At 30.3% G+C, this 23,691-nt stretch overlaps 1 protein-coding gene and 1 non-coding gene across 3 annotated transcripts; both read left to right on the top strand.

Annotated features, from left to right (window-relative positions):
* Positions 1–7,927: 7,927 nt before the first annotated feature.
* On the top strand, positions 7,928–14,684 carry LOC114759589 (protein NRT1/ PTR FAMILY 4.6-like). Of its 2 annotated transcripts, none has more exons than XM_028948791.1 (5): positions 7,928–8,020; positions 8,154–8,238; positions 8,891–9,108; positions 12,352–12,789; positions 13,433–14,684. In XM_028948791.1, the coding sequence occupies exons 1-5, from the start codon at positions 8,018–8,020 to the stop codon at positions 14,435–14,437; spliced, it is 1,749 nt and encodes a 582-aa protein (XP_028804624.1). In that variant the 5' UTR covers positions 7,928–8,017; the 3' UTR covers positions 14,438–14,684. The 2 variants fall into 2 exon arrangements, with proteins under 2 accessions (XP_028804624.1, XP_028804622.1); XM_028948789.1 differs by having other exon boundaries at positions 7,929–8,020; positions 8,154–8,263; positions 8,889–9,108; positions 13,457–14,684.
* Positions 14,685–14,913: 229 nt separating this feature from the next.
* Positions 14,914–14,986, top strand: TRNAA-AGC (transfer RNA alanine (anticodon AGC)). The gene has a single exon. It is a non-coding gene; the product is annotated as a tRNA-Ala (tRNA).
* Positions 14,987–23,691: the final 8,705 nt, after the last annotated feature.

Below are 23,691 nucleotides of genomic sequence, written 5' to 3'. Positions count from 1 at the left end.
AAAGATTAAAAAAAATTACTAAATTACTTAATTATAGCATATTTACATGACCTCTCTAACATGGTTATAAGTATCATTTGATTATACATCAACTTATAAGTGGGGTAAATTAGTTTTAAAAAAATGATAAATATAAATATTTTAAAATAATTTAATAATTTAATAATTTTTTTTAATATCTCCAAATTAATTAATTAGATTTTATATTAAGGATCGGAGGTAGTATATTGAAACTTTTGATTAAACATAAATGAATACCTAGGGAAACTAATACGACCATTGTTTTTCATGTTTACTATTGTCTTTTCTTTAGGTAGATCTTATGTTTTCTATTGGGGAGGTTTTATATATGTTGTTAAAGAGAATTATCATTATTTTGTCATAACTCGGGTGGTTTGGCGTCAGATAGACCATAAGGTCCCGACCAAAGTGAGATCTCATTTATAAACTATAGCTTAGTTACATATTTTTTTGAAAAATAATATTTAAGAATCTTCTGTGTTAATAACTTCGAAATTTTTAAATTTCAAAAAACGAAATGGTCCTTCATTAGAATTAAAATTTTTTTTCTGAATTATTTTTTCAATACTCACTTTTCATATTTTAGGTAGGCCTCTGCAATTTCATTACTCAGTTTCTTAAATTCAGTAGTTATCTTAAATATTTTTTAATATTAATCTTCTATATTTATAATATTGAAAAGAATCAAATATAATTGTTAAAGATATAAAAATATTGAGAAAAACTAATGACTAGCCACTAAAAATTTTAAACTGAGAACAAAAATATAAAAAAGTAAATACAAAAATTTATTGACTCATAAAAATTTTAATTTCAATACAAAAGACTATAATCCATTTTTGAAATTTTAAAATTTTACGATCCTTAATAATACCCTTTCTTTCTTGACATAGTTGTACGGTATTTACTGCCAATAGTTCAAATGCGCACATTATTAGATGTAATCAGGGCGTGGGGTATCTACCTCTCAATAAAGTGCTTTTATATTCACATGAACTTAAATTAAAAACATTATGATTAAGTGATTGTATTAAAATAGGCTCAAATTTAAAATATTATACTTAAGTGGCCTTATAACTTCTTACACTAGTTTTAGTCAACATTCTAGGTTTCAATATTTTAGAAAAATTATTTTATTTATAGCAAACACTACTTGAATAATTAATTGGTGTTAAAACGTGCAATATGGAAGCTACTACAAATATTGCTTATTTTTGTTTTATTTTTTATTTTTAATATTTAATGAAATTTTTATATTATTAATTAATACTTAATCTATTTATTATTTTTAAAAAAATTAGGATTTGAAAAGAGTAATATCCATTAGACATCACGTCCTATCATACTATGTATGTTTAATATATAAGTTTTGATAATGCCACATTTTAGAAAAGTTAATTTGAAACATCTTTCTATTTATCTTTTTTTAGTATCCGTTTGGATCAGCGATTGGAAAAGTAGCTTATGGAAAAGTAAAGTTAGTAAAAGTTAAATTGGATAAGCTGGATTGTGTTTGTATTGGAATTCAAAAAAGCTAGTTTGCAAAAGTGAGATTGGTAAAAGCTTGTTTGGATTATAGTTAAGTAAAAGTAAGTTTGGTTGTAAAATGACCAAAATGGGTATGAGTTTTAATAAATAATGGAACATGATAAAAAAATGATTTCACATAATACAATGAAATTAAAATAATCTATTATGAAGAAATCAATTTTAATGAGTGAATTAAATTTCAAAATTTTAGAGAAATCATAAAAAAATATTTTAAATATAAAGTGAAACATGATAAAAAAATGTGTCGGGGCTTGAATGTTTCCTTATAAGGTTATGAATGGCGATTATTGCACAAACCATGTATGATTATTACAAACCATGTATACCATAATACTTGTATTTGGAAGTTGTAATTATGCCTATTTTGTAAGATTTAAAATGAACAATAATGAAGTGATAATTAATTTTTTTAAATATTCACAAATTAGTTATTTAGCTCTTATATTAATAATTAGTGTATATATGTTATACTAATATTGTAACACCTCACATAATTATATCCATATACTCGATAAAATATTTCATATAAGAATCCATACGTTATTAATACTCCAAACAAGTCATAATTTCAAAATGTTTCTAACATAACAATAAAATAAACTATTAAAGTCTTATAGTCATGTCAAATAAAAATATAACATAGCATGTGTTTGAAGAGCACAAAAGCCTTTAGGGCTCACTCCATTGTTACCTTCTCTTGATTCCTACTAGATCCTTCGCTTGAAAATTGTTAATATAGGGGGTGAGATCAAACGTCTCAGTAACTACTGAAATTCTAACTTACACAAGCAAATCATATATGATAAACCAAAATCTGTTTATATGTGTGCATATAAATATATTAAAAATCACGGATTTGATACATTCAACTCAATTTCATTTTTTTTTCCAACAATATACCAATATCATTTTTCTAATATATCCAAAAATAATGCAATATGCTGCCTCCCTTATATCACCGTCCACCCTTATACCGCTAACTGGAGCCATAGGCTAACACATAGTCTAATAGGAACTAATTCATTTTACTGAATTATTCCAAGATCACCGATACTAGAGATATATCCGGCTAAAGATATAGAGCTCAAGCTCGAACTATGACTCCCAATAGGGAGGTGTCACATGTCCCACAACTCTAATGAATTCCTGGCCAAAGGAAAACATGGAAAAAGGGGCCCTAACAAGTGCCATCTACTATGCACTGAGTGATGGCATACCACGTGGTAATTTTATATCCATACAATCCTTCTATCCTTAACCCAACAATGCATGTCATATGCAAATAATGGTACATCATAAATATTCTCAAATATATTATTAAAAATAAGATAGCAATAAAATTATTATAAAAAATCATATATATAATATATTTCAGATCATAATATAAAAATAAAATAGTAAATCCACAATATAATCATACACAATTCACATGTACAAGAAAGAATTTTCAGAGTTACCTAGTACTCTTTAGCTTACAAATAATTACACAAAGATTTCTCCAAAATTCTCAAGGGTCTACAAAATTGCACATAAATATTTATTAATATAAAACTTAAAAGTACTTCAAAACTACTCTAAAATTTTAAGATTACCCTCTAAACCAAAATTACATAGATATATTAACTCTCCCAAATCTAACCATATAATAGATATATATATTTTGAAAATATATAATTTACATATAAGGCTATTTAAATTTAACAACTTAAGTAAATATATTTTTATTACCCAAAATCTAAATATTTTATATTAAAATTCTCAATTATTTATTATAGTCTCCTTAAAAAATTTTCCTTAAACCAAACACTTCTTTGAGTTATAAATAAACTGTAACTTTATTTAATTTCACAAAATTCTCAATTTACAATTTTTTCAAGGGAAAATGACAGATAAAGAAGCTTCAAAATGTAAAATGCCAATTTGGGAAGCTAAGGAAATGTAATTACAGATAGAGAAGTCCTTCCCAAATTGGAATTGAAATTTTCAGTGAAATGACAAAAACGCTCTTTGTCCTTTTAAAAAAAAAAAACCAACCCCTCATCGGCGACCGGCGGCCGCCGGCCGCCTTTGGTGAACTAAGCTTCTTAATAATAAATTACAGTTTACACGTTCTTTTTTCTTAAGATAAATGCTATTGTTAGTTCTTATACTTTGATTGAACTTTAATTTTGGTCCTTGTACTTTCAAAGCTAAAGCTTTAGTTCTCATAGTTTCATATTTTTTTAGTCTGAGTTTAACAAATGGTCCTTTAGTTCCTATACTTAAACTTAGACCAAATTCTTATGAAATTATGAAATTATAAACATCAAAGATAATAATTTGAAAACACAGGGGCCCAAATTAAAATTGGATCAAACTATAAGGCTTAATAATGATGTAAATATTTTTCTTTAACTTTTTACATTTTATGCCCATCGTTTTTATGCTTTGTTTCTGTATTAAAATGTGTATTTGAAGTGTATGCCATCATAATTATACGCAAACCTTTCAATTGGAAATCCATTTCAAGCTTCTTATATACACTGAATATGACTGTGAAATTTGATTAATTTAGCATTTTTATATATAGGATTTAGAGCTTGAGTTCCCTCAGTTATTGCATACTTACAAAACATCCGAAAATTTGAAAACATTAAAGGGGAAATTGCAAAAAAAAAAAAGACTCTGGAAATTGAAAAATGCAGATAAGGACCCGTGACAACTTTACTATGGGTTTTAATAACTTCATGACATATTATTATTGTCAAAAGCCATAGTGAAGTTATCAAGGGTCTCTATTTGTGTTTTTCAAATTCTAGGGTCTTTAATTGTGATTTTCCCAACATTAAATTTATTCCCTTTTTTATGTGTTACTGCTATTCCTAACAAAAATATTCTATTACAATTTCTCAAACATTTCCCTTCTCTCTAGGAACTCGAAATGAAAGACTTCTTGATAAACGTATATGGTATATATTATTGAAAATATAACATTCTTAGAATTTTTCAAAATATAAAATATCCCCATAATATATTGAATTTTCAAAAATAAAAAACTATCATTACTTCAATTTAAAGCTGTGGTTCTGCGTTGGTGCCACTTGGCATCGCGAGTAAGAATAATGCACAGATATAATTAGGTACGATCTAAAAAGTTCTGATAATACTTTTCAAAAAATAATCATATAAAAAATTGACTTACTTTACTAATAAGAGTTAGTTAGTAAGAAATCAGTTCATAACTCACAATACTACTATGAAAAGATTGTTATTTAGCGATTTATAAGTACCTATATAAGTAATATTTGAACCTGAAAGCATGTTCTAGTTGATACACTCCTATGACCAAACATACGTAAACTTTTAAAACAAAATTCAACGTTCTCTTTGACTATATCCAGAACCTTTACTTTCTGGAACCTGTAACTTTGATCTAACCTACCATGTTAGAAATTCTTTTTAAAAAAAAAAAAAACCACGCCCCCCTTAGAAATATTAGTTTGGCTGTTACAACGAAATGATTGTTAAAACTCTTTTTCGTGTGAGTGAAATTAACGAAGAAGTTAAGCTAAGGCTATAAAAAGGGGGGAAAATTAGCTACGAAGATAAAACAAAACAAAATTCTTTCGAATATATTGCTCACAAACTTCTTGTATTGATTTTTTTTTTTAAATTGGAATTAAATTCAAGATTTGATCAAATAGTAAGATAATCATTATTATTTATAATATCACTTGAACATTCGGTGCACCCAGAACTGTGAGAAGAGCCTCTTATCTTTCCTTCCAATCCTCTTCCTTTTTACAACAGTTAGATTGATCATTTTAACTGTTCAAATTTTAATATTTTTAAAAGCATTTAGTGCATTTGTAAACTGTCAAAATTAAATTTTAGTATTTAGTATTTTATTATTTGTTTATTATCAATCTAACGGTTAAAAAAAAAACAGAGAGAAGAGACTGGACGAGGATACGAAGGGAAGAGGAGAGCAGAACTAAGATATATTAAAATGGAAAAAAAAAAAAACTATCTTCTGAATGAGACTGATAAATATTTAAATCTGAATTTAAGTATTAGTACGAGATATAATATAACATATATTAACATAAGCCGTACAGTCTAAAATATAAAAACTATTAGATAGGTTTATTTTTATCCTTAATATAAGATACCAATCTACTTTATTTTCTAAATTTATAATTTTTTTCTTAAATCCTTGTTATTGATTTCAGATATTAAGGAGATTTTTCATCAAATGAGTATTTAGTAGTTTCCAATACAAATGAATAAATGATCAAGGATTACTTTAGGAAAACCAAGACATTTTTTTTTACAAATAACTAATTTAATTAGTTTTTTTTTAATACTTACAAATCTATTATCTAGCTAGTTTCTACATTTAGGACAGAAAGGAATAAAATTTTTTTAAGGCAATACAAAAAAAAATACTTGTATTAAGTTTCTTATATCTATTATATCAAATTTTCTAATCACATATGGTCATGTGTCATATTTTAATTTTTTTTTCATGTGGCTTGATAACTAAATGATAATATTTTAAAAATAGGATACGCGACCATATTTAACTAGAAAACTTGACTTAATCGATATAAATTAACTTAATATAAATATTGTCCATAAAATTTTGTAACAAGTGTTGGTCCAATATTTGATGCAGTTATTTTATTTTATTTTACCTCCATTTGATGCAGTTATTATACTTCAAAAGGCGATGGAAAAGAATAAGCAATTGATGCTAATAGGCTTAAGATGTAAGATGTAATGGCATGGAAATTGTTTTCTTGGAAGGGGGAATACATGAGCTTACAATTTCAAACTGTTAGTAGCTGTTCTTTTAGTTTAAAAGAAAATATAAAAGCAATTTAAGTCGGTGGGATACACAGACAGTTTTGACTAGAATGAAACGTTAATATCATCCTTCACAAGTGGAAGAAGAACCGCAGTTTGCCAGTATTTATAGTGCTACCTGCCACGCGTTACGTTGAACGTAATACACGCGTTGTAGGTGTGACACCCATATGTGTGTGTCTTTTGATAATAAAAAATTATGTATATGTATATATATATTTATGTAACTCGATAAATTAAATACTCCTATACTCCTAAATGTAATATCTATTTTATAGTGTAAATTATATTACAAAATGAGTCTTATAAAATTAAATAGAGTACCTCCAAGAATATTTGTACAGAAATAAAAGGGTATTATTTACAATGTAAACCGTTTCAGTCAAAAAAAAATTCTATGTTTTATATGTTATGGTTAGAAAAAGGAAAGGCATCAAACCATTTGGATTATAATATTTAGGTGAATGGGTCAAATTTTGGAATTCAGAGACTATCCATTAGTGCAACCCTGCCTTCTTTTAGATTTTGTTTCGGATTTGATTCTCCTAACATTATTCCTTTTGGTTAATCCTCTGCTTTAGATAAGCATTCATATATGGCTGTAAATTGAAAAAAAATGATAAATAAAAATCTTACTAAAATTTAGTATGGACAAGTGTTTCAATACGTTTACTCATACCAAGGTCAAAAAAAAATTCCGTTTACTCATATAGGATTCTTATTGATGGATAATTTGTAAATATCTTTCAATTTTTTCAAATTAAATTATGAAGCTTTTCATTACTAATTTAGCAAACTAGCTCGTACCACAATCCAATTCGTTTAAAGTTTTATTTCCAAAATGATAAAATTAATTTTAAGCTTAAGGTACAAATTTGTTCTCAAAGTTTTCACTAGCACTCAAAAATTTTTTGGGTTGCAAATTTATTCCAAAATTTTAAAATTGCAATAATGTGGTCGCCTAGCTTTTAAAATATTAATTATCAATGTTAACGATAGGAAAAAATAATATTGTTACGATTTTAAATTATTGAGACAAATTTACATTAAAAAAAACTTATGGCTAGAGTATTTCTGAGTGAAAATTTTTGAGGCAGATATTCACCTTAACCCTTAATTTTCTTAATATTTTCAAACCTTTCCACGACATTTGACAATTCTGATGGGAACGTATATAAATTAACAATATGATAATATCTTTTTAAAGAAAACATGAAACACTATTTTGCCGTGAATAACGTTGATAAATTAGTCATAATTTGCAATTAAAATGGTCATATTCCACAATCCATTGGTCGTTTTATACTTTTATATATACACAAGTGGTAGTAATATGTGAGAAAAGATAAAAAAGTCATTTTCTTTAAGATGTGAGAATCTAGACCTTTCTGCCCAACTTGTAATTGGACCTTCCTTTCTCTCTCTCTCTCCCCCCTCTTCTCTCTCTACTGTCTTTAAAGCTTCCACACAGTCACCTCCAGTTTCGTCTCTAACCAAACTCACTCTCAGTCTCACGCAGCCACACACCATATAAAAAGCCTCAAAAACATTCACAAATTAGGAAGAACACGGACCTGATCTAGCTAACTATCTAGTCATGGTCTGCTACTTGATTCCTTTACTGACCTTTCTCTCTCCTCTCGTTTCTTCTCTCTCTCTCTCAAAAAGATGATCAGAAACTTTACTGATGAATTGATTGTTGCATTATTGTTGGTTTGATCGATGATCTGCAGGAAGTAGAAGATCATCAGCAATCAAACAGATGGGAAGGCTATGTGGACTGGAGAAACAAACCTGCTCTCAGAGGCCGCCATGGAGGCATGCTCGCCGCCTCCTTCGTTCTTCTCTCTCCCCCCCCCCTCTCTCTCTATATATATTCTCACACTTCCATGATTTGACTTTAAGCTTAACGTTGAAAACTTCATACTAATCTGACTCCTGAAGTGAAGTTCAACTATTTCACTCCGAGAGAAAGATTGTCTTGTTTGTGTTCCATATACAGAAATCAGATCTTAACATATCTATTGAATCCAGAAAGACTATTAGAAGCTGCATACAAGCTGTTCATAACTATACTATTTATGACTCTGTAAACTGTACTGCTTCCAATAACTTACATTTATTCATTGATTAAACTGTACTGCTTCCAATAACTTACATTTATTCATTGATTGATATTGTGTATGTATACACTTTTTTTGAAGTTGTGCTGTACTCTTTTTAAGGGTGATATACTGATTGGTACGGTTCTGAGGACTCTATCTTCACATGATTCTGATCAGTTTCTGTACGGATTGTGCTTGTTAATGAACGAAACTAGAAGTTACCCAGTTCATAAAATCATGAATAGCGCATCTGAGTTATTTTATGCAGAAGAGAGATGAATATATACAAGCACGTAGTAGATTGATGATGATGAGGAAGAAAATAATATTAATATGGATATGACTAATATAATATAATAATGCAGGGGTGGAGGTATTGGAGAATCTGGCATATCTGGCGAATGCGAGCAACTTGGTGCTGTACATGAGGCACTACATGCACTTCTCCCCATCACAGTCAGCCAATAATGTCACCAACTTCATGGGAACTGCCTTTCTTCTCGCCCTCCTCGGAGGTTTCTTGTCTGATGCTTTCTTCACCTCGTATCACATCTTCCTCACCAGCGCCGTTCTTGAGTTCCTCGTAAGCTTTTACCTATCCCCCCCCCTCTCTCTCTCTAATACACTTATATAAATAACTCGATTCCTAAAGAGCTGTTTAGTATAAAGCATTGAAAATGAGAGGTAAAGATTAAAATTGAGATTGGAAAAATCATTAAAGGAATTTTAGTACGAGGATTATTTTTTGCTTGGAATTAGACAAACCGTATTTCCCAATCTCACCTATATGGGTTTGCACAATCCTTAGCAATAAATGATCATTTATACTAAACATTCTTTTGATAGGTTTTCTCATCCCCAATCCCAAATTTTACCTCTTATTTTTATATTTCATGCCAAACGAAGCCTTACTTCTTGTTTCCATGGATCCAAATCATCAATATATACTCTATTTTGTCTTTTATTATAATTTCCTCTTACATGTTTCATAATATAACATGCTTTGTCTAAAATATTAATCTTTTCGACCTAGTATCATAACTTAATGTTAGACTTCATAACCAATTAACCAAAGGCCTCTAGCTAGTCCGTAAATGTAAGAGCTGGTTGGAGTTTAAGTTTGAATTTGAGTTTAGTCTAAAATATAAGACCTCGATCAATTTTATATCCTTATACTTATCATTTTTCCAAATTATTCTTATGTAGTACACATGCTAAGGGAGTTTTTGCAGATGATTTAATAGGATATTTTAGGAAACCGAGATATATTCTTGACAAATAATTAATTTAACTAATTCTCTTAATATATCTAAAGTAGTTAAGTAAATTTTGCATTATATTAAAGAGCGAAGCATATAGTTTGAGTCTCATTGCATTTGTTTTCTGCTGTTTTATATATTCACTGCTGATAGCTTTAGCACTTACTGTGTTTCCCATGTTAAGAGGAAGAGAGGAAATTAAGGCTTTAATTTATAGTATAAGGGGTTTATAGGATGATGTGTCTTAGAAGAAATACGTGTCTTGCAAGAGCATGATGTGATATAAGTTAATCAACTTGCAGACTTAGCTATTAATTATTAACTTGTGGGTAGATCGAATAATGTGACCAATCCCTATCATAGAATTAAAACAAGTAGGACCTATCTAAAGCTTTAGTGAGCATGATATGTACTTAAAACATTTTCTTTAAACAAAATTAAAAACTACAAGTAAATTTAGACAAATATGTGGGGTGAGGATGCCCACAAGGAAAAGAATGGTACTTTAAGCCATATTTAGAATGCTGAAATTCTTCTCCACAAGGCTAAAGTGAAAATATGTTTTGATATAAAATTTAGATTGAGAAAAACTGATAATTCTTTATTGTTCTACCAAAATAAAAAGTCATAAACACATTAATATTTATATTTAAATTATATATAAATATTTGGTGAATTTAATTGGATATATAGATGATAACATGTATGTATTCATACATTTATTTTCAAAGTTTGTATAAATTCAAAATGATTATATACACAACAAAATTATGTCCGGCTGGAATAGTTTAATTTAGCTGGAAGTGTGGGTAAATATGAACATGCTTGATTCCTATGGGGACAGCCATTATGATAAAATAGTTGTATTGGGATGTGCATATTCCTTCGTTCATGCTATATCTAGTTACTATTATTATTATTTTATTAAGAAAATTATCAATATTAATTAAATTAAGTGGTAATAGACTTAATCTCCTCTAAACAAAACCTTAAGTTTAAGGGTTATGAATAGAGAAAGTTATATTAAGGCTCTATGTGGAATGAGAAAAATGAAAGGGAGGGAAAATTTTAATGAACTTGATTTTAAAAAAAAATTAGAGAAGTGTGGTTACAAAATTAATTAATTTTGTTTACCTTTTTATCTTACATTTTCTCTTTATCAAAATTTTATAACCTCACTTCTTTAATTTTTTAATTCAAGTTCATTACAATAAATGTGAGTTATTTTTTTTATATCCCTTGTAATTGTTACCTCTTATTGATGAAAATCTCTATTAATATATGCTAACTATAGGGATAGTTTTAGAAAAATTTATGTATTTGAAAGACAAAATAAAATAAAGTCTTATATTTATTGGTATAAAAACAAATTTGTTAACTAACTCTTATATTTAAAAATTGAGGTTTCATTTTCTTTGGGCCAACATTAATTATGCTAATTGAGAAGTTGTCTTCCTTTCTGTTTTCAATAATCGCTTCACATCAAAATCACATTCTCATCTGTAGCAATTAAAAAAAATCTCATTCTCATCTGTGTAAGTAATTTTAGTATTTATAAGTTGTTGATAATTAATTTAATGTTAACTATACAAGATGTTTTGAAAATAAAATTATTCATATATTTATACTATTACTTTATTAAGGACAATTTTTTTGGATAATTTTATGCAAACAAATTAACTATTTGAAATTTCATGTATATCTAAATCTATTTCCAATTTGTTTTACTTTGAACCTATTCACATTATTGACCAAAAATAACAAGGAGAATATATATGTATATATATAAAAACAAACGAAATTAAAATAGGACAATCATGTTACATTATAGAGGTGCTGATGAAAACAAAAAGCTCATCATCTTAGGCAAATTCGAATGAGCTTCCGCAAATAAAGGAGGCGACGACAAGGAGGCGGATGAACCACGCGTATTCTGGGGCTGTCGTTTTGGTCGAGCATGTACATGTCTACCTCCTGTCCTCCTGCTTGGGACACCCACTACTATAAACGCCAACATCTTACAGTGACGTTTGATAACTAGCTAGCAGGTCGTTATGGTCATTGACATTGGTATAAATTATATATAAGAATTATATATCCTTATTCATCCGTGCCACGCCCAGTGGGGTTTGTGGGATCCATTTTTGCGTGCATCATCCCATTCAATCTCTAATTGATTCAGAAAATAATCTTATGACATTAAAATTTATAAACGACAATCAGATGTACTTCATTTTATAATATACACAAACCTGGCAAACATAGACGACAATCACATGATTCATGACAATTCCACAGATTCTTGTATTTAGTTTCTTCTAGACCATTAGTACTCTCTTTTTATTAAAACAGTATCATTATATAAGTCAGTAATTAGAATTTTCTCTTTCACCGGTTGTTTCTTTCCTATAATGTATGGTAGTATTTACAGGTTTTTTCCTTTATAAAAATAAAAAGAACTTTCTCTTTTACAACTGTTTCCATTTATATGTACTATTCATTACTTATGAATAAACGACTCTTTTTTAAACTCGTTGTATACTAAGTGTGAATGTAAGTACATGCAGGGCCTGAACATACTCACCATCCAAGCTCGGTCGCCGATGCTCAAGCCGCCGGAATGTGACCACAGAGTGAGCTCAACATGCCAACAAGTAGAAGGAGGAAAAGCAGCCATATTGTTCACTGGACTCTATCTGGTGGCTCTTGGAGTAGGAGGAATCAAAGGGTCATTGCCTTCACATGGTGCTGAGCAGTTTGATGAGACCACTTCATCTGGCAGGAAGCAGATATCTACCTTCTTTAACTACTTTGTCTTCTGCTTGGCCTGTGGAGCCCTAATTGCAGTCACTTTTGTGGTTTGGGTTGAAGACAACAAAGGCTGGGAATGGGGTTTTGCTATCTCCACCATTAGCATCTTTTTGTCCATTCCAATCTTCTTGGCTGGCTCTTCTTCTTATCGGATGAAGATCCCTTCTGGAAGTCCACTTACCACCATTTTTAAGGTACGTAATATTATAGATAACTGATTAATTTTCTTAATTTTTATAAATTAGTTATCTAGTTTTTATGTTTGGAACTAGAGAATGTACTTTTTTTAAGTTAGAAATGGATGGATGGGATGGATTGGCTCTTATTGAACACAAATCCAAATTATGCATATTTCATTTGTTTACACAAATCTCAATTTTTCTCTTTACCTCTTTTTCATAGCACCATATGTAGTACTATCTCAATTTTTAATATAAAAGCTATTTAACTAATTTGGATGGATTAAGAAAACAAGATAAGTTAGTTAATTATAATAAATATGATATGATTTTCTTAGAATAACCTTGCATAACATTAGATCATATATAGCCGTTTATAAGTTAAGTAAGTTAATTTGGGAGGAAACATAATATATTTATATATTATATTTAGCACCAAATCCAACTCTCCAACTAGTTCTTATATTGAAAACTAGAAGAAGTATTAAATCATTTACTATAATTAATGGCTTTGGATTGGACTTTATTGCATCTGGTTTCATTTGCCCATTTGATTAGGCTTTATCTTCTGTCCATAGGGGATTCAATCTGGTGTGTCTACTTACATGACCCTCTTCCTCACTCCCAAGAATGATTTGATTTTTTTTTTCTTTTACAATTCTTGTCTATTTTGAACGAGCAGGTTGTGGTTGCTGCTTCATTAAATAGCTGCATGCACAGAAATCCAAGCAGTGCAGTGGTGAATATGGTTTCAAGCCCTTCAAACCCAAACACAAGTAGAGAAGAAGAGGAAGAAGAGGAAGAAATCAAAGTAGTAATGACAACAGAAACACCATCAGACTCCCTCAGATTCCTTAATAATGCAGTAAAAAACAAACCATTCCATTCATCACTAGAATGCACTGTGCAACAAGTAGAAGATGTCAAAATAGTCGTAAAAATGCTACCTATATTTGCTTGCACCATCATGCTCAATTGTTGTCTTGCTCAGCTCTCAACTTTCTCAGTCCAACAAGCAGCAACCATGAACACTAAACTAGGTTCCCTCAAGGTTCCTCCAGCCTCGTTACCAGTTTTCCCAGTTCTCTGTATCATGATCCTAGCCCCTATCTATGACCACATCATAATTCCATTTGCTAGAAAAGCAACAAGAACAGAGATGGGTATTTCTCATCTTCGAAGAATTGGAATTGGGTTGGTCCTCTCTACAATTGCCATGGCTGTGGCTGCTTTTGTTGAGGTGAAAAGGAAAAGGGTGGCAATACAATCAGGGCTTTTCAATGAAACAACTAAGCCACTTCCAATTACGTTCTTTTGGATTGCATTGCAGTATTTGTTTCTGGGTTCTGCAGATCTCTTCTCTTTGGCTGGGTTGTTAGAATTTTTCTTCACAGAAGCACCAATAAAGATGAGATCTTTGGCCACTTCTCTTTCTTGGGCTTCTTTGGCTATGGGATATTACCTTAGTTCAGTGATTGTTTCGGTAGTGAATAGTGTCACAGGTAGCTCAAGCCACAGACCATGGCTTTCTGGTGGCAACCTAAATCACCATCACCTTGAAAGTTTCTATTGGCTCATGTGTGTGCTAAACGGGTTGAACTTTGTGATTTACCTCTTTTGGGCTTCCAGGTACAAATACAGAGCAAGTGGAAGTAGCGAATGAAGAAGAATGAGCTAAGTGGTCTATAAGTACTTTGTTTTATGAGGCCATTTGATCAAACAAAAGTTTCAAAGCATTCAGAGGCTGTGAATTCTTACAAGTGGGTTGATCAGCATTTTCCTTCTGCAGTAATATGTCGAGATATATTGAATAAGTAAACAAAGGACAGAAAAAAAAAAAAAAGAAACAAAATTGTGTTCACTGTAATCAAAATGGCTGTGATATCAATATTAATAGAGAATGGTTCTAAGGGGGTGTTTGGATAGAAACCAAACCATGGGTTCAAAAGTGCTTTTACGGATTACAAAGTAAATATGTGGAGGAGGTTACCTCGTTTTACGAAAAAGTAATTCTGAAACCACGGTTTTGGGGCATCCAAACAAGCCCTAAATTCTTATGTTCATTTCGTGCGTTCTTGCCTCTGAAATTGCGTCTTGGTCTATAACATTATAAATTTAAAGTCGATCACGCAACCGTATGGGGATGTAGCTCAGATGGTAGAGCGCTCGCTTAGCATGCGAGAGGTACGGGGATCGATACCCCGCATCTCCAGCAGCCCTTTATTTCGATTTTATGACAAATTTTAAATTGGGCCGTTTCGTAATGCTAAGCCCAAAGGTGACGTCGGGTATTCTTTTGTTTCTTATTGTGCCTTTATCTTGAACGGCCCATATTTTGAGCCTTATAGGTATATATAACAAACCGGGCTTTGACGATCAACATAGAGACGCAGACCTCACTAGTTCTCTTCTATTTTATTTATTTTTCTTAATGGCTCTTCATGGGTATGTTAATCACCTTCAATATAAGAGCTTTCAGAATCTCAATGGGCTTGTGAATATATGCAACTAATACTCATCAAATCTTGAAGGGAGATTTACTTGAAAATTTAACCATCTCAAAGGATTTGGATTGGATCTAGTTTAATAAGTATAAATGTTAAATTTTCTTCTGCCTTTTTATAATTTTTTGGCGAAATTTACGTCAAACGTTTATGAATTTAAACCACGTACAATATGCATGTAATCCTCTCAAATTTTACATTACATGTAGATAATCCTATAAATTTTTGAGTCATTTATAAATTGATAATGAACAAAACTAATAATATAGGAATTATCCGCATGAATACAAAAGTTAAGGGGAGTTTATCATAAAATTTGAAAGATTAGAAAGGTTATTTAGTAGTTAAGGGAATTTTGTATGATTTAGTTTTTCCCCCCTAAGTTTAGGTGACAATTTTCTTCCAACACATTTAAAAGTTAATTAAGTGTGGCGTTTGTTGCCTTAGATCCTATTTGTTTTAACCCTTTTTTTTCCTTCTTCTCGTAAGCTGCTAGTCGCCATTTGAAGAATTCTGTTTGGTTTGGTTACACCAATTCTGGACACATATAACTTTATTTTTATAATTTTTAATACTTCAATGGGTATATAATTTAAAATAATGATTATTATTTAATTTCATATCTTTTTAAAATAATTTTTTATTTAAAAACCTAACCATAAAAATTTTATATCTAAATAAACTGTTGAAATTGTGTTTAAACTATGCAAATTTCATCACACTATACCATGCAAATTATATTTAAATGATGCAAATCTCACTGCAATGATTTGCTATAAAGGTGTTCATGAGGTACATGTGTCCTGTCCCGAAAACACTCAAAAGACAATATTTTTGTCTCGTGTCTCGTTCCATCTCAAAGATATCTTAGTCCCAAACGGGACGAGGATGTAACCGAGATAAATTAGGACGTCCCGACATAAAAAACAAAACCCAATTGAACAGCATTTAGGAAAATAGAAGAGCAAAAGAAAGAAGAAGAAAACATTGAGAAAAATAGAAGAGTGAAAGAAGCAAAAATAAATCTTAAACCTTAGTTTGTGTTGTATATTTCAATCGTTTACACCAAATATAAAAAAATAAAAATTAACAAAATAGCGAGCGCATGAAAATCAAGATCTACCTCACGATTGCCGCTCTTTAAATCCTCCATCCTTGATGCTCATCTCCCCTTCACTATTTCAATCCCACTATTCTTTATCCATCCACTTCGCTCTCTAAAAACGCCTTCATAAAAAAATCGCGAGTGGTTTCTTTTAAGCAATGATTCGTTGGCTTTTCTTTCAATTTTTTGAACTCATATATGCAAATCATATGGGTTTTTGAATAGAGAAGAGAGGGAGAGGGAAACAAATCGGATCTTGAATATGAATTATAAAATATTGAGAAAAAGATCAAAATACCATCTTCTTCTCTTTCTTCTATTTAATCCTCTCTTTCTCTTTCCTTCTTTTTTTTTTTTTCTTCTCCCTCTCTTCGTCCTTCTCTTTCCTCCACCTCTCTTGCCTCTTTCCTTCTCCTTCTCTAGCAATTTACAAGATGTCTTTAGATTTTGTTCAATAGAAAGTTCAGTTTTATGCTTCACTTGGCTGATAATAATACGCCCATACTGCAACTGCTACATCCTTCTTGTTTTTTTTTTTTTTCCCAACATTGATTCCTCTTAATTTACTTTTTAGATATGCTTAAAGAAGCTACTTGGGTAGGGCTCGGATGAGTTGTTACTTGTGAATGGTAGGACAAGAGAATAATCAATATTATTGTAATGAATATTCATCGAGAGTGTAGAAGATTAAATCATTGATCAAATTTCTTGTCCGAAATGATATACATCTAATTTGTTACTAAGCTTTTATTGTTGTAGAAATTGGCGTTATTTTCACAATTTAATTGCTAAGGACAAGCCTAGTATAAAAAATAAAAAGTGTTGAAAAACTATTGATATTAACTTTAAGTTTTAGCAGAAATTGGTATTATTTTCATAATTTAGTTGCTACTGATAAGTCTAGTACGGGAAATAACAAGTGTTAAAAAGCTATTGATATTAAGTTGAGTTTTAGCAAAAATTGTCATTATTTCTACAATTTAGTTGTCAATAACTAGTCTAGTATATGAAATAACAAGTGTTAAAAAGCTATTTATATTAACTTAAGTTTTAGTAGAAATTGGCATTGTTTTCACCACTTAGTTGCCAATGACAAATCTAATATGAGAAATAACAAGTGTTGAAAAATTATTCACATTAACTTAAGTTTTAGCAAAACTTAGCATTGTTTTCACAATTTAGATGGCAATAGCAAATCCTGCATACCAAATGACAATTTGTAAATTCTAAATTGCCAGTTTAGTTTTAGCATGGTTTGGTGAGCAAGATCTCAAACCTAGAATCATTTGAGTTAGGCATATTAATTGTGACCACTAAAACTATATTCTAGGCATAAATTTTTTTGCGGGAAATAATGTGAATGTATGCACACAATTAGCTATATATCATTTCAAAAATATATACATAATTGTCATTAATAATTAATAAGTGTGCTGAGTAATTATTAATACAAAGTCAAAGTATATTAAATCTAAGTTAAATGCACCAACACTATCTACCATTTATCCCAAGAGTCAGTCTCCTTTTTTTGGCCTTTCCTCTATTGCTTGGCTATGGAAGCTTCTTCAAAACATCATCACGCCATTCATTGAGCTCATAGTCGATCAACCACTACATAAGATCGTGGTGAAAAGTTGACACTTCAACTTGAATAACAAATTCAACACTCAACTTTGTAAATAACATATAAAGTATAAAAAATCACAACTTTGCAAATAATAGCCAATATTTTAAAAGCCGGACCGGATGTTGGACTAGAGAGATTAGCAGTTCATAGATCTTATGGTCTGACTGATTAGACTGATGGTTGAATCGGTAATGTAATAATTAAATAAAAAATAATATTATATATAATATAAATATAAAAATAAATGCAAAATTCTTACTCCTTCTGGATCAAAATATAAGCTAAACTTTATCTATTTATGTTTATCAAGAAATTAGTTAAAATCAGTTTAAAATAATAAATATGCAAGGCATGTATTTTTTCTTTCCAAATATGCCCTTATTAATAAAGAGAATAAATACAAGATGTAATAAATGAATCAAAAAGGAAAGAGAATATATGTAGGGTAAAATTGGAAAAAATTCATTAAATGCTTAGATAAAAGTGAATATTATCTTATAAAAAAATCAAACATCTACAATAAAGTTTAGCTTATATTTTGAACCGGAGGAAGTATATGAGTAGAGAATAAATATAAACAAGCTAACATGTATCAATATCTGTCCCAACCTTAAGATCCCAACACAATAAAATTATTAAAATAAAATTTTTTAACACCATGCCCTCTAGATATGATATTGTAATAGTATTCATGTTTCATTTTCTTACATATTAGCGTAAAATAGTTTTTTTTTTTTAAAAAAATCATTCTACTGTAAACTAAAATCCACAATCCCTGCTCATCGCATGATGAGCAGCGTTTGGGAATGAGATACCACTTCCTTTTTTTCATTATTTTTATTTTTATTTATTTGGGTGAACTTGCACTTACCCCCTCCATTCCTTATTATAAGAGACAAATAACCAAATTAAGTTAATAAAAAAAATTAAAATTAGTTGAGGACAATTAATATGTAAAAAGTATAATATTTTTTCTAACAATACCCCCATTAATAAGGAGAGAGTATGAGAGAGGACAATTAAATTATTAAAAGAAAGAGAAGTGGGAGGGAGAGAGAGTATGAGTTGGAGACAAAATAAATAGAGGTAAAATAGGAAATTGATACAAAAAAATAGAGACAACTTTTAAGTGTCTCTTATATATGGAACATGCCATAAGTATCAAATGTCTCTTATAATAAGGAACGGAGGGAGTAGTATTTTAACTCAGTATCCCAAATTACTTAATTTTTAATATATTCAGAGTATTTTTTTCAGTTGGTGATATTACTAAAAAATACTTTATGGTGTTAAATGCACTAAAAATCAATTTAGAATGCTGTGTATTACAGAAAAAATATTTTAGAATACTAGATACAGTAAAAATTAATTAATTAGGGATATTGGATGTTACTGAAAAATACTTTTAGAATACTGAATGCACTAAAAGTTAATTAATTTAGGATATCAAGTCCTACTATAAAAATAATTTAGAGTTCTAGATGCACTAAAAAATAATTAATTTATGATACCAAGTGCAACTGGAAAAATGATTTAAAATGTTAAATGCACTAGAAATTAATTAATTAAGATACTGAATGTTACTGAAAAATATTCTAGAATGCTGGATACACTAAATATTTACCTAAATAAAACTAAAAGAAATAAAAATTATTTTTTAAAAAAAGGGTCTCATCCCCAAACGTTGTCGTTTGGGGATGAGCAACGCCTGGCCATAGATACGATCATCTGGGGGATGAACATGCACTGTTCAGAGATGCGCTGAGCGAGACATGCCCCTCCCTGTAAACTATGCATGTCAAGGTTTTTCTTTTCAATTTCCGCTTCCCAAGATGCATTAAAATGTAGTTTTTCTATCAGACTTTGATTTAAAGTTTTTTATAGTGTTCCACTCCAAAATCAAAATAGGAGATGGCTTCGACGACAACTCTGGCAAATCCAAAAGCCACGGTGAAGGCCATCCCTATCTATCTTCTTTGTTTTCTCTGCCAACTAGCATTTCTTTTCATGGTCAAGCTCTAATTTTTCTCTCATTTCCTTTGATAACATAAGTTTTGATCCTATAGTTAGAATTTATTTTGTTTTCTGTTAAGTTCTTCTTCTTTTTTCTTCTTCCACATTCTTCCTTTTTCTTTTCTTCTTCTTCGCATCTCACTAACAAGTCTTCCAAACGTTAGTGTGAGACAAAGTTGGCCATTCGACTTTTGTAAAACCGTTTCGGCTCGTGGGTTATCACCGGCTTCCGATCCAAAAGGCAATTGGAAGTGACTTGAAGCAGCTGAAATGGTAAAAAGAGCAAATCAGTTGAGACGAGCTATGGTGATTGATGACCGACAGTCAGACCGGTTCAGCTGTCTGATCCAGGTCGAGTTTTAAATCATTGATAACAATTATTCCAACTAACATGATGTATAATATAAAAAAGGTTAATATAATTTTTGGTTCTTTAAGTTTGCCCTCATTTTGATTTTAGTCCCTCAAATTTCAAAATATAGGTTTTGGTCCCTCTAGGAGCAAAATGGTCCAAGTTTTTATTGGGTTATAAGGACTAATGTTTTAAATAAAAAGATATTTGAGGGACCAAAACCTATTGTTTGAAATTTGAGTGACTAAAACTAAATCGAAGGCCAACTTGAGATATCAAAGTTTATATTAACCCATATAAAAATAACAATTGAAATATAACAAATCAAAATTATGCAAATAATAATTATTCTAAGTAACAAAACTGAATATGAAAATAACAAGTTTATTATTGTAAATAACAAGTGAAATATAACAAGTGAAATATAACAAATCACAACTCTGTGAGTAACAACTATTTCAAGTAACAAAATTGAATATAGAAATAACAAATTCACTATTATAAATAACAAGTGAAGTAAAACAAGTTTGCTAAACATGGAAAGAGAAGATGGATGATGCCAAATATATTCAAAATTGTTTTTTTTCCCCAAAGAAATAGGAGAATATAATACTACGCTTTTTCAAGAAGATATCAATATCACAAAATGTTAACAGAGCCTTTTTGACCAGGTATTCAAGGCATGTCGGAGCATATAGAAAACCACAGTAGCCTTCTCTTAATACTCCAAGCTTGCCGGATGAAATCTTTCTTGACAAATATATTGCTATACATAATATAGATATGAATTCTTTTGTTGACTCAGATGACACGTTCTTAGGACAAAATACCATCTTCCAGTTTTCTAGGCCGGTGGAAGAGTGAAAAATTGATGACTGACTAGCTCCAGATTATTAATTTAAATACACTCAGGGGAAGTTTTGCTAACGGAGAAAATATCCTCCCAAATAAATAGTCCAACCTGTTCTCTTTATAAAGAAGAGTATGAATCAATTAAGTAGACATTAAAACAAACAAAAACAAGCTAACATACCCGAACAATATATTCCCAAACACAAAGCAAAATACTCTTCTTCTTCTTCTTTTTTAAATAACGTTCTCTATTTTTCCTATACATCCATTTTGGTTGGATTTTCAATGAATATATTTCTATTGAATCTTGAATGTATGCTTGCAAATTGTGAATTGCAAAGCATATCATCATGAGATTCAACAATAAATTTAAGCATCTAATCAGACTTCGGACAAGTATGTAAGAGGCAAGAGCATGTTGATTCTGAGACTTCTTCACAGTTTTCCCAAACAGAGCTCCCCAGCCATTCAGAAAGCAAAGAGGTGGAGGAAGAGGGAAAAGTGAAAGCTGTACCTGCTTGGCGTTGAAGCTGAGACAGAGTGAGGGGTGAGGGGTGAGGGTTGAGGGATACGACGTTCAACTCTAAACAAGGAGTCGGTAGCAGTGTCGACGGAGTAAGAGGATTTAGGGAACAGAGGAAGGATTGGAGGAGGACTATTCTCTCATCTCTCATCGGTGTTGAGGAACAAACGAAGGGTTGGGAAAAAGGATAAGGGTAGAGCTGCATATAGGTAGAGCTGGGCAGGACGCTTACCTGATACCCAGTCCAAAGAATGAACAGGCTACAGAATGCAGCTTATTGCCAGCCCTATCTGTGAAAAGCCCTAATAAATTTCAGTTGGGTAAATATGAGTTGGGCAGGATGGGCGTTTGTACCTAACAAGTCAACATATTATATTAATTAACTATTAACTAATTATTTATATTCCTCTAAGTAATCTAATGTAACTTTGTATTAAAATGATAACTTGGCCTTAATTTAGTTATTTCTAATTAACTTACTGTTAAACTAAATTTTGTAGTAGTTAAAAAGAGTGGGCTATGACAAGAAAAATGTTGTTAGTATATTTTGTTAAATTTAATTGCTTTTCTAGTTTTTAAAATTTCTTAACAAAATTTGAATATTCTTTTTTTTTTCCATACCTCCCAAATGCTCATAAGAGGATGGAATTAGTTATATTTTAAAAAACTCTTTGTTTTGGTTTAATAAATTTTTAAAGTATCCTGATTAGCTTTTAATTTTAACCAAACGAAGATAGTAATTTTTAAAAAACAAGAAGTAAAACAAATTTCAAACTAACTCAATTATCCTTCCATAGGTAGTATATTAAAGTCATGCTCAAAATAAATAATATATAATTACTTATTTACCAATATACAAATTGTCAATGGTCATAATGTTTGCATTAAAAATGATAAGATGTCTAATTCTCATAATCATTCGAAAATAAATAAGTATAGTGAATACTGATGCAAAAGTAGGTTTGATTTATGAGGTAATTAGGAGGCAAATAATATATATAATTATACATATTTTTGTGGGCAGGGCAGCATGCCATATCCAATGTCTGACCCTACCAAACAATTTGCCAAACTCGAACATATCCAACATTTCTTTCGGGTCATTTTTTTAGGACGAGCTGGGCATCTTTTGTGAGTTTGGGTAAGCATACTAGGCAAGCAGGCTATATGAACACCCCTACATAAGGGTATTTTTGTCTTTTAACCAACATTTCATAATTCCTATTTAGAATTGGATATCTAACAAGACTTATATAAATTCAAGAACTCAAATCATAATTTTATATGTTCTAGAGTCTTTATTTGCAATTTCTCCTAAATCATGAAGTTTGTGTTTAATTTTGAGTTAATACAACTTTTATTCTTAAGTTTGCCCTCATTTTAGTTTTGTTTTTTCAAATTTCAAATCATGAGTTTTGGTCCCTCAACTTTTCTTTTCATTTGAAATATTGGTCCTCATTATTTGAAAAAAAAAAATCATTTTACCCATTGAGGGACAAAATTTATAGTCTGAAATTTAAGAGATTGAAACCAAAATAAAAGCAAATTTGAAGTACCCAAGATTATATTGACCCTTAATTTTTCTTTAATAGCTATGGGTGACTTTTCATTAAAAATTGACCAAAACATTTTTAAAAAAAAATGACAAAAAAATCATACCATTAAAAAAAAAAGAAAAAACTGTTGAGATGAACATGCAAAACGGCGCGCGTGACTTCTTCAATTCTGAATTAGAGTTTTTACTATAATCTGTTTTTGGTAAATGTCTTTCCATGGGTAGTTTGATGAAGAATTTGCGTTTCAAGGCATCAGAAACAGATCGCGATGCAAGACGAACGAGACGCTTTTTACTTGCAATTCCAACATTGAATCTTCCTCACACTCCTCCTTGATTCTCTTTCTCCCTACCATTCTGCTTCATCCTTCTTCAGGTGAAAGAAA

Source organism: Neltuma alba, unplaced genomic scaffold, assembly GCF_004799145.2.
Source record: "Neltuma alba isolate B1F8T4 unplaced genomic scaffold, ASM479914v2 tig00010867_pilon, whole genome shotgun sequence".
In the NCBI taxonomy this organism is placed as follows: Eukaryota; Viridiplantae; Streptophyta; class Magnoliopsida; order Fabales; family Fabaceae; genus Neltuma; species Neltuma alba.
The sequence above is the reverse complement of the archived record's forward strand: the minus strand, read 5'-3'. Positions and strand labels throughout refer to the sequence as shown.

Excerpts from the sequence above, each read along its gene's own strand:
- LOC114759589 (XM_028948789.1), top strand. Across the intron at positions 8,264-8,888 it reads CTCGCCGCCTCCTTCGTTCT|AGGGGTGGAGGTATTGGAGA; the intron begins TCTCTCTCCCCC and ends ATATAATAATGC. Across the intron at positions 12,790-13,456 it reads CACTTACCACCATTTTTAAG|GTTGTGGTTGCTGCTTCATT; the intron begins GTACGTAATATT and ends TTGAACGAGCAG.